Raw genomic sequence first — 11135 nt, forward strand, 5'->3', positions numbered from 1 at the left:
GGCTATACACCCCGGCTAGACTTTCATGGATCCTGAGACCATTGCGCCTGGCATGATGACGGCGTACCCCCAAATTCAAATTGAAATGTCCGTGATAACGGGGTATAGGGCGACGACGCAGACCTCGCAAAGAGGGCAATGCTGGTGGCTAGTTTCACGATGAGCCTCATTACCCTTCGTTGCAGGTGGATCGTACTCCGCTACGGGGTACAATACGAACAATTCCGTCTCTTAGTGCTAAGATCATCTCAGCCCCCTGAGAGATGCAGGCTTAGAGCTCATAGACTTTCGCCGTTCCTGGGACTAACAGACACCAGGAACGTCTTGTCATCCTGGCCATTGACCAAGCCGTCCGGCGTTGGATGTCGGGGGCCATATTCGATCTTGAGGTCGGACGAGGCTATGGCCCTACGGGGTTTGTGTTAAATAGATCCTCAATCGCCCAGAAAATAATGTTTAATCCAGACAGACTTCGAGTACAGCACGCCAGAGGTTCACCTCTATCCACTCTTTTCTAGAACTGATCCACTAAATCTTCCTGGTTGAAGACTTGGCTTTCGTTCATTCATTCATTCATTCATTCATTTCAAGATGGTGAACTTTTCCCGGTCATGGCTGACTTCCGGCCTTTTACTCTCTTTTGCTGCCCAGCCTATCCTGGGTCTGGAGCTGGTGGAAATCGAGGCGCCGAGTGCTGATATCGCCGCGCGTGCCGAGAAACTTCCGTATGCGGGCTTCGATCGTATGGGATCTGACTCCCTCTACTGGGGTGGTAAGTTTCCGTTTCCTCCTGCTGCCACCATCAAAGACTGACAACGGTGCCCTTATAGCTAGCGCCGATGGTAAATCATCTCTGGCGAAATTGACCCTCGACGCGGGTGATGAGAAGGTCAGCATTATCAACATCGAGAAGTTCCGGAACAAGCTCCACACCGTGAACTGCACTCAGACCACCTTGTCGGTCGACTACACCGACCCCCAATCTTTTGCCCACTCTCAGGAGGCATGGAACTGGATCAACGAGGAAGACGACCGTACCCTGATCGTCATTGCCGGTCGTGAACACTGCGGATGGAACAAGAACCGTATGCCCTTCGAGGTTTCCAAGATCTTCTTCGACAAGAACACCCAGACTGCCAAGTTGACCGGAAAGGCCTCTACCTGGGAGACCGTCCTCAAGAACTACGAACTCACCGTCGGTAACTGGAACACTGGCGCCACCGGCAACGGCAACGAGAAGCGTGACTACGACAAGGACTTCTCCATCGACTTCAACCATGACATCGACTTCAGCAAGGAGATCCCTATCCCCGACACTGACATGCATATCACCCTGGGCTGTGATGAGTGCAAATCCCGCGGCTCCTTTGACTTCGGCTTCCACATCGAGACCAAGTGGATGATCCCCAAGTCTGCTTCCGTGAACCTTAAGCCTAGCGGCGTGGGTCTTGACATCCGACCCTCCATTGGAATCGGCGGTAACTTCACCAAGGAGATCGGCGACGAGTTCGACGTGGCAACCATCCCCATCGGCGGTATCTCCATCAAGGGCATCCTCGAGATCGGACCCCAGATCGTTTTCAGCGTTGGCTACAGCATCGGTGAAGTTGCCGGTGAGGCCACCATCTCCGCCGGTGTGTCCCTTGACATTGACGATTCCGCCACCCTGGACATTGATATCAGCGGCGCCGACGTGACTTCTGACGGATGGACTCCTACCGTCTCTCCCCTTCCCTTGAAGGTCGATGCTCAGATCGAAGCTACTGCTGAGGTCTACGCCAAGGCTTCTGCTCAGATCGCCGTCGAGGTTCTCGGCAAGGGATGGGAAGCCGGCATCGACCTGAAGCCTTCCGTCTCCGCTACCCTCACTCTGGCTGAATCGAGCGACGGTGTCTGCTCTGACGACGATGACAAGCACATCTTTGGTGTGACCTTCGCCCCCTCTGCCGGTGTCAGCCTGGAAGCCACTCTGGCGAAGGCCGACGACAAGCAGAACCCCATTGCCGAGGCGACCATCGCTGAGTACAACGCCGACATCGATGAGAAGTGCTTCCCCTTCGGTCCTAAGGCTGCCGATGAGACTACTACCAGCGCTGCCCCGACCACCACCACCGCCGCTGCTACTTCTTCCACCCAGGTCATCTCGACTTCCACCCAGGTCGCCTCGTCTTCCGCCGTGACCTCTTCGGCTGCCGTCCCGCCGTCCTCGACTGCTGTTCCCCCCACCACCACCTCCGTTGTGAACACGACCCCGGTGGCCACTCCCAGCCCCTCGAGCTCGGCTGCTGCTCCCCTCCTCTACCTGCGTGACCACCAGCGCCGTCACCGTCGCCACGGTGCCCACTTCTAGAGGTCGAGCGGTTGGACCCATTGACGACTACTTAACTTAATTGGAAGCATCGAGTCCCGTTCTACTAATGAGTTCGGATGTGCATCTGTATCATTACGTATCTTCCAACTAATTCCTCTCGTTTTGTTGATTTTGTCTGCTTCTTACTGTCTTTAACGCTGTTACTTCGCTATCTGAATGTCTTTCATGTATATAGCCTGTTGTATTAAATACTAGACCAACGTTGCACTCCGACTCTAATTTTTCTGAATGATTTCCAAGTTGAACCAGCTTTCTGTGTAAAGGCGAAAGATAGGGAAGTTTGAGGTCATGTAGATACCCCATAGTAGTGGTGACTGAGAACAGTACTATAGTCTATAGGAGAAGATTGGATATAATGAAGAGGTCATAATGGGTTTCGAGGAAGAAGTCTTCCATGGTGTTGTGTGCATACATCGGGGCATGTTGCAACCTCAGGCAGTCACGGGGACCGGGAGAATGTGGCAGTCTGACCGCCAACGCTGAGCCACGACCCCCAAAACTCGATCGCAGCGGATCCTAGCAAAGAGGCCCCGCCACACTCATTTCGACACCCACAGTCGCAAAAAAGGTGCTAGCTCGAAATGACCGGAGATCCAGAGGGCTAGTAACTTTGTTCGTCCGATGAAAAATTCTTACAGATTTCTCGGCACTTTTGGTGCGGGCAATAACTTTCAAACATTTAGCACCATATAATTTCTGTTATTTTCAACCTGACCACACCCAAAAAGTCATGTGAAATCTGTAGTTTTTATTACCTTTGGTCACCTGACTGGACCCGCCAACAGCCGCAACCGGTCGACAGGTCACGTGTGATAACCGCCCCCAGTCTCCTCCGAGCCTCCGACAAGCTACTAGGAAATCCACCTCCTCTCTCCGTTGCTCTCCAGGTGCCCTCGCAATGGCGTCGCATCAACTTGCCATTGCAAAGGCCTCCTTATCGGCCGGTCTTCTACGCCCTGACCCCACATCGGTACCGCGCGACGAGATCACCGCGTTCCACACCGCACTCGACAGAGCGCTATCCCACTGCTCCTCAGCAAACATCCAGGTTTGATGATCCGTCGAGTCCTTGACTGTCGAAACCCGTGTCATACTAAATCATCGTGCCCGGCATGCACTAGGCCTGCAAATCATGGCTACTGCGCCATGTCGTCTCCTCATCCAACCGGGTGGGAGTTTGGGCCAAGTACCTCGCTGCCTTGTCCGGCTCGTTCACCGCGGAAGAGGGTGCTTCTCCGACCATGTCGGCCGCCCGGCCTGCGACGTCGGCCAAGCGTAAACGCCTGCATATCATGTACCTACTGAATGACGTGTTCCACCACACCAAATACCACATGAGATCGAAGGCCGCCTTCTCTACCGTCAGCGGCTCGCTGCAGCCGTTCATCGTGGAGTTGCTGGGCTACGCGGCTTCCTACGATCGAGAAAAGAACCCGAAACATCATCGACGACTGGACGATCTACTGGATATCTGGGAGGAGAACGAGTACTACGGCAGCGACTATGTCGGCAAACTGCGGGAGGTCGTCAAGAACTCGGCCTCGTCGGGACCTGTCAAGACGTCGATTGACGTCGAGACGAGTAATCTGGGTTCGACAAACAAGCCTTCAGGAAAGGACGTTCCCTTTGTGATGCCCGCGACTCATGGCGATGCTTCGACCCCGTTCTATGACCTACCGGCCGGAAATCTCATACCTCATATCATTCCGAATTCGACGATTGCTCTCCGCCCGGATACAATCAAGCCTCTGCAATTTCTGGCTGGTCCAGCAGACGAAAAACTGGTTATGGCAGTCAAGAAATTCCTTAAGGATGTTGACCGGATCTACGAATCTACCCAGCCCGAGCAGAAGGACGGTGAAATAGTGGACATTGACGATCTGGGCGAGGTGGTAATCCGAGAGGACCAGACTGGCGACGTCCTTGACGGCGAAACCTACTACGGGTGGTCTCGGTCATTCTGTCAGCAAATGAGGATGAGAAATACCAGACCCGGCTCCCGCAGCCGCAGCCGCAGCTTGACGCCTCGGAAGAGGAGGCGATACAGTAGTAGTGTTGCAAGCGACGACAGTCGATTGAGTCGGTCCCGGTCGCGAAGCCAAACTCCACCTCGCCGAGCCCTAGGTCGAAACTACGACTCGCGATCCCGGTCCCGGTCCCGATCTCGGTCACGGCCGTCGAGATCTTATTCCCCACGGAAGGCCTCTCCTCCACGAGCTCAGCCCCCTCTTCACCAACCTCCGCCCAATCCATACGGTCACGGCCACGCACCTCCTCCACCCGCATATCCTCCCCATCACCATCATCATCCTCCTCCGCCCATGCCTCCGCAACATCCGATGCATTTCGCAGGCGGTCCGCAGGGTGGGCCTCCCTTCCCGCCACCACCCGGGATGTTCCCCCAGGGCGTTCCAGCCCCTCCTCCGCCTCCACAGAACTACCAAGGCCAATGGCCTCCACCCCCACCACCGATGCCGAACTACGGACCCGGACCAGGCATGAACACATCGCATTTCCCTCCCCCGTACCAGGCGCAGAGTGGACAATATCCGTCTATGCAACGCGGTGCAGGGTTCGGACCTGCGCAGCAAATGCCCCCGGGCTCGTATCACTTTCCTCCTCCTCATTCGGGCGGACAGGGCCAGGGGCAGGGACAAGGGCAGGGACAAGGGCAGGGTCAGGGGCATTATGGATACCCTCCGCCTCCGGGACGATGGAGGTAGATCAATTTACTTGCTATATCTTACCTTATTCGAACATGGCTCGATGGAATGCATGTATTATGTACTATAAATGAGATGAAGAATTTGATACTACTATCATCGCCATTTTGCTTTCTATCTATCTACTCATAATCATTCAACTGAAGTATCTTGCCCGAGATCAACAAATTTGAATTCATTCATAAAGTGACTAAGGTATTCGATTCATCCCATCACCACTTACATACAAAGATAGAAACATACATAAATAGATACACTCATTTCATGGCCAATAATCAAACTGAACCAATCGAATCAACCGAAACGAACTTGATCAAGCGAGAAAAGAAAGTGGATAATAAAAGAACAAGAACGCCTGAGAAAGAAGAAACACGGACGACGAGGAATTAACTGCCTGTAGTCGTGGCCGTGCCCGTGACAGGAGCTGTATTCGAGGTATCGGTTGAAGCAGACGTATTAGACACTTCAGTGTTGGTCTTTGGTCTTCGGGATACTGTTGTAGGTGTTGTAGCTACCTTAGTCGTCGTAGCTGCCGTAGCTGTAGTTGGAGATGAGGTAGAAGTGGCGCTGGATTCTTCAGTCGTTTGCTTCTGCTCCTCTTTCTGTTCTTCCGTCGGCTTCTGCTCCTGCTTTCCCTCCAGCTTCTCTTCATGTTTTTCTTCAGGCTTGTCCTCTGGCTTGTCTTCAGCTTTCTCCTCTTCGGGCTTGTCGTCGGGCTTCTCTGGTTTTCCATCTGGCTTCTCTTCCTGCTTCTCAGGCACCGTTGTAGCTGTAGCCGTAGCCGTATCCATAGCTGTAGTTGATGAGGCAGAAGTAGCACTCAGTTCTCTAGTCGTTTGCTTCTTCTCCTGATTCTCAGAGACAGTTGTAGAAAGCGACGCCGGGGCTAAAACTGTGGTTGACTCAGATGGAGCTGTCGTAGTAGCAACCTTGACCTTTCCTTCCTTGGCTACTTTTTCAGTCGGTGCAATTGAAGTGGTAGCAGACATAGAAGTAGAAGTAGACGTAGCCTCGGACGACTCGGATGTTTCCGATGATGGCAATAAAGCTGTAGACAAAGTCGTCGACGTGGACATAGCTGTCGGTGCAGATGCAGATACAGACGCGGATATAGTCGAGGACTCAGAGCTCGAAGATAAAGTTGGTGGGTCCGATGATGTCGACACACTTGTAGTAAGGGTAGTTGATACCGATGGTGCAGACGTAGAGGTAAGGCTAGAAGTAGGGGCAGAAACAGAAGATGTCGAGGTGACTTCGGACCCAGACTCTGATGGCAACGTAGCCGCGGAGGCAGAGACAGGAGAAGCAGACGCAGCCGCAGACGAAGACGCAACACCAGCAGACACAGACCCATGCACCTTAGCCACCTTCTCAGCGACAGGAACCGGCTTTGGCTTCGGGGTACTCGACGCAGCGACACGAGACGCAGAGCTATTCGTCCCGTTCTTGCTCATCATCTGTTCCAGCTGCGCATTGATACTCTTATCCATGGCCTTTTTCTTAGACTCGAGAGATTCGTCCCATGATTTGCAGGTTTTCATGAGTGATGATTTAGTCTAGATAGTTATCATGTTAGTGATTCTGACCAATTATCGAGACCCATTATCGAAAGGGAGTGATAGGTATAGCCTCGCGGAAAAAAGACGGACTCACCCCTCCGGTTCCAGTACAACACATCACATCGTTCAAGCAAGCAGCATTATCTCCATCGGCATCCATCGGTCGACCTGTTTCATACGCCGTTAGTATAAAATTGATCATTAAAGCGACAGACATATGATGCGGTCCTTGTGACGTCCAGATCAAGAAAGGGACATGAAGCAATCAGGAAAGGGAGGAAGACATACACTCCAAGCTAACCAACGACGACACCTTAACATCACCCAATAAGGGCACAACCTCCCCGATCTCAGACGTGACATCGTTCGCCAGCGCTGTAATTGACATACAGCATTGTTTGGACGGATGCGAAGGCGGACAGGTATTCAGATTACTTGTTTCCTTCGCGGATTCGATGATCAGAGAACCCAGGACTCTGTCGCTGTCTGTGTAGCCGGATTTCGAATTGGTAAGTAGTGTTTCGGAGGGGACGTGTGGTACGAAAGGGATTGCGATCGCGGAGGTTGTGAGAAGAGATAGGGAAAGTAGCGTTGGGGGATACATTTTGTATCTGTATCCGATCTCGCTAGCTATTGGTTCCTGATTAGAAGATTAGAATATGAATTGCGAAGCTCAGAGGAAGATGCAAAGGAAATAGAAGATGGGTTGACACTCAAGATCAGGATGATATAGAACGAAAGGCACCAAACTCAAGGCAGGGTCTCTCGGTCCTGCGTCCCCTTGACAATCCTTGTTTCCTTCCTCTCTCTTCAGTAATCTGGGCGGCTGGCACTAGGGATGCATTAATATACGCGCTCTCTGACAGACCAGGGCCGTTGTGGAATGTGAATCAAGATAACCGGAATGTGGTTGTCATGACTGGACCATGTTAATTGAACCAATGAGACCGGAGAGATCTCATGAAGATAGTGCAGTTACCATGCATTGTAGTGTACTGAGTTGAGGAGTCAGTACTCGTGGGCGTGTGTTCTGTGGCTCATTTCATGACCTCATCCCTTGGATAGGATGTCTCACCCCTATGTCTGGGATAGCAAACCACCGAACCAGATGTAAGGAAGAAAAGGAAAGGGAAATGTAAATAAAAAATTTGAATAATTCCAAAAGATTTGATTCAGTCATCAAGGTCATGTAAAGATCCAATGCCTGGATTCATAACAGGCGGTCACACTAATCGTACATCGCATATGGATAAGAAAGCAAAATGAACCCGGTCCTTGCTGCTGATCAAACACATTCCCATGGACAAAATCGCAATAAAAATCAAAAAAGTCATGATCGCTGTCGCTAAGCACACAAAAGGACATATTTTACACGTGAGTGTCCTGCACACATATTTAATACACGAGAGAGCTGTGCATGCACAGTCAAAAAGGGAACTGGATGGAGTTGCAGGGATAGATTGATGGCTGCCGACCTAGGATAACAGCTACAACCAAAATCCAAGGGAGCGTAAATGGCCATGCGGGAAAAAAAAGTGCAGGCAACCAACCCGAGCACAAAGCAAGGGCCAGTCACCGCAACAAAACGACGTCGATCAAAAGGAGTGACACACCGATGTATAAACGACGATACGAAAGAAATTTCAGCCTTGAGTAGACATCGACTTGCTTGAGACCAGTTGAAGTAGACCAAAAGCGCGCTTGTCATATCTAGAATCTATAAGATCCGTTCCCAATGGTATCATCAATGCTAAAAGGGGAGGAGAATTGTCAAAAAAAAAAAAAATGTGGAGGGCAATGTCGAATATCTCCAGTTGATCGGGAGTTTCACCAGGACTCTTGAGAAAGAATCGAACTCGCAGATCGTCTGGGAGATGTCGCTCCACCAATGCTTGTAAATGTAATCAAACCGCTTTCTCTTTAAATCAAACGCCGGGAGACAACCAAAGCGTCATGTCTCCTATGATCGTCGCCAACACCTTGCTATGAAAAAATTTGCGTCGAAGGTTATTGTCAACGACCTGAGGACCGCCTGCCTATGAGTTGGTTCTGGAAAGGAGGATAAAGAAAGGCAGTCCTCCAAAGTCCAAGACGAACTCAGGCTAGGGCGGCGTCCTCCCTTAGAACGACGGCTTGGAGTTGTCCTTGATAGGCTTGGATATCTCTCCGTTGCCGTAGGGGCTGTTGCTGAGGGAGGCGCTGCTAGAGCGAGCGGTAGAACCGCGGCCATTAGCCTGACGAGCCAACATGCCGCTAGCAGAATCACCGCTTTCATTTCCAGTGTCGCTGCTTCTGCTGCTTCGACTGGCGGGCAACCTTTTGTCATCGTCCAGACGAGCGAACCCAGACATCCGGTTCTGGGTGTACTGTAGCATCACCCGGCTGTAATCTTCGATGGAGGTGTGAGGGTCCAAAGCCCGGGCAGTGTTGACATGCAACTCGCCAGCAGGATGGTAGCCCCCACCGTCCGTAGGGAACATCCCCTGAGAGGCTTGGTTCTGTTGCTCCATGAATTCAGACATGATTGAAGCTCCTGAAAGAATACTGTTGTCAGCGGCAAATCATTCCACATCACTGAAGATGGTCCATCGTCAAGAGTTGATGACCACATGATGTCTCGTCATGATAGTTGTGCGGTCTAATTAAAAGGATTGGAAGGCTTCAAAGGCGTAGTATTCGAGTTCCAGTCGGGGAGGACGAAGCTTGTTACTTTCGGCGAAGGGTGCGGACTTTCAATCGCGGCTCAAGGGCAGGGAAGGAGATCCCTTTCAATAAGAAGGGGCAAGATTTCTGTAAGCTCACCTTTCCACAGAGTTATAGAATTTCAAAGGGGTAATAGACAGGGGACAAAGTCAAAACGAAAATAAGTCAACCGAACTAGAGACAGAGAAATGGAATTTTGTTTTGAAGAATGGTTGAAAAGGGACGTGGGTATTCGAAACTAGGGTCAGATTTAGACGATTTGGTAGAGTACTAGAAAATTTTTGGTTCGATGAGATTGCTTATGTGGACGACGAGACCAGGGGTTCATATAGGCTTCGTGCTGGCAGTGGATGGAGGCCCCAGTGCGAAGAGGAGATCCGTGGAGAACAGCTGGTCGGGTCTGATATGAGATCACAAGGGCTAGCCAATTACCTCACGGAGGAAGGAGCGAGTCAGGAAGGAAATGTCGTCGACCACCATGACACAAATGGGCATGTCCATGCCCCATCGGTAGCGTCATGCCTCATGCGGACCCAGGGGGAGATGACATCATTGCACTTTTCGAGAGGGGAGAGGTCATTCATAAGGCCCTAACAATCCTCGCCCCAGGACCCTCCTGGGCTCCTAGGCTCCCCTTGTCTGTGAGCCGACTGGAGCCACCCAGGCTACATCAGCAAACGATCTGAAATGAACGGGCCCCACAAGCTCCTGGGCCGCTGGTATTCCCCAGATGGCCCATGGGTCCTACTACTCACAGAGTGAGGTCACGACGGTTGCCGATCGATGAGCTTTCGAACTCCAACCCATCCGTGCAGATCGACGTAGACGAGGTTGGGAGGGAGAGAACAGTAGTCAGGCCGGTCGAGTTGCTAGAAGCGTTACGGGCTACCAGGATGGGCCTCCTTGGGAATGGTGTCCAGTATGATGTGGTAGTAGTCCGTGGAAGAAATTAGAGCTGCAGTTACTTCGCGCAGCAACCAGACGCGATGGACGAACCATAGAAGCCAAAGCGGGGCCCTGAGAAGGGTGATATGTCATAACCGGGTCTAACGCGAGGCTAAATTCGTTAGTCCGGCATAGAATGGTATTCAATGAGGAATGAGGAGGAATCTCGTTGGACTGCAGACTCCGTCATCTCGAAGACGCAAAGGATAATCGAAGAAAAAAAAAAAAAAACCATCAAATCAAATTAGACCAATTAAAATAAAATAAACCCCCAAATTCAGTCTCTACTAGTATCGGATTACAGAGACCAAATTTTGAAAAGCAAAGCAGAAAAAGAAAAAGAAAAAGAAAACTGGACCCTTAACGTCAGTGCAGACGAAGGCCAGACAGATGGCAAGATGATGATGAAGATGGAGAACGATACATGTCGATGAGTGGCCGAGGTAGCATGAAGGGCAGAAGGAAGGACGAAGCTCAACCGTGGATGAAAAGAGAGAGAGAGAGACTCTGCCTGAGGCTGGCTGCTGACGTCAGAAGGCGTCTGTTTGCGTTGGTCCAGTCTGTCTACGGAGTATACGCTTGCTCCCTTCTGTTCTCCCCCAAACAACAATGTCATTTCAACGGAGAAACATATCTGCTGACTATCTTAATCTCCTATCATCAGATCTTTCGGTTCTAACAGTCTATTGCGGACGCAGTATACACCCAGACCCATCATCCACCCGGACGCTCCACAGCCCAAGGAGGGACGGAACACTGTTCCGAACGTTCTCCTCGTCTCCCTTACCTACCTTACTCCGTAAGTACCGACCTTGTCCTCTCCCAGCCTAGGGC

The 11135-nt window shown here is 51.4% G+C and overlaps 4 protein-coding genes across 4 annotated transcripts; 2 read left to right on the forward strand and 2 right to left on the reverse strand.

Moving 5' to 3' along the window:
• Positions 1-591: 591 nt before the first annotated feature.
• KD926_006451 (uncharacterized protein) lies at positions 592-2350 on the forward strand (the record flags this gene model as incomplete). Its single annotated transcript, XM_053099437.1, has 2 exons — positions 592-772; positions 831-2350. The coding sequence occupies 2 exons, from the start codon at positions 592-594 to the stop codon at positions 2348-2350; spliced, it is 1701 nt and encodes a 566-aa protein (XP_052956708.1).
• A 919-nt stretch (positions 2351-3269) lies between these two features.
• On the forward strand, positions 3270-5094 carry KD926_006452 (RNA polymerase II-binding domain-containing protein; the record flags this gene model as incomplete). Its single annotated transcript, XM_053099438.1, has 2 exons — positions 3270-3419; positions 3493-5094. The coding sequence occupies 2 exons, from the start codon at positions 3270-3272 to the stop codon at positions 5092-5094; spliced, it is 1752 nt and encodes a 583-aa protein (XP_052956709.1).
• Positions 5095-5480: 386 nt separating this feature from the next.
• Positions 5481-7257, reverse strand: KD926_006453 (uncharacterized protein; the record flags this gene model as incomplete). The annotated part of the gene is made up of 3 exons (XM_053099439.1): positions 5481-6650; positions 6748-6821; positions 6942-7257. The coding sequence occupies 3 exons, from the start codon at positions 7255-7257 to the stop codon at positions 5481-5483; spliced, it is 1560 nt and encodes a 519-aa protein (XP_052956710.1).
• Positions 7258-8773: 1516 nt separating this feature from the next.
• Positions 8774-9175, reverse strand: KD926_006454 (uncharacterized protein; the record flags this gene model as incomplete). Its single annotated transcript, XM_053099440.1, has 1 exon — positions 8774-9175. One exon carries the CDS (start codon positions 9173-9175, stop codon positions 8774-8776), a length of 402 nt encoding a protein of 133 aa, XP_052956711.1.
• Positions 9176-11135: the final 1960 nt, after the last annotated feature.

Source organism: Aspergillus affinis (genome assembly GCF_023601865.1).
Source record: "Aspergillus affinis strain CMG 70 chromosome Unknown NODE_34_length_287566_cov_88_205910, whole genome shotgun sequence".
NCBI lineage: Eukaryota > Fungi > Ascomycota > Eurotiomycetes > Eurotiales > Aspergillaceae > Aspergillus > Aspergillus affinis.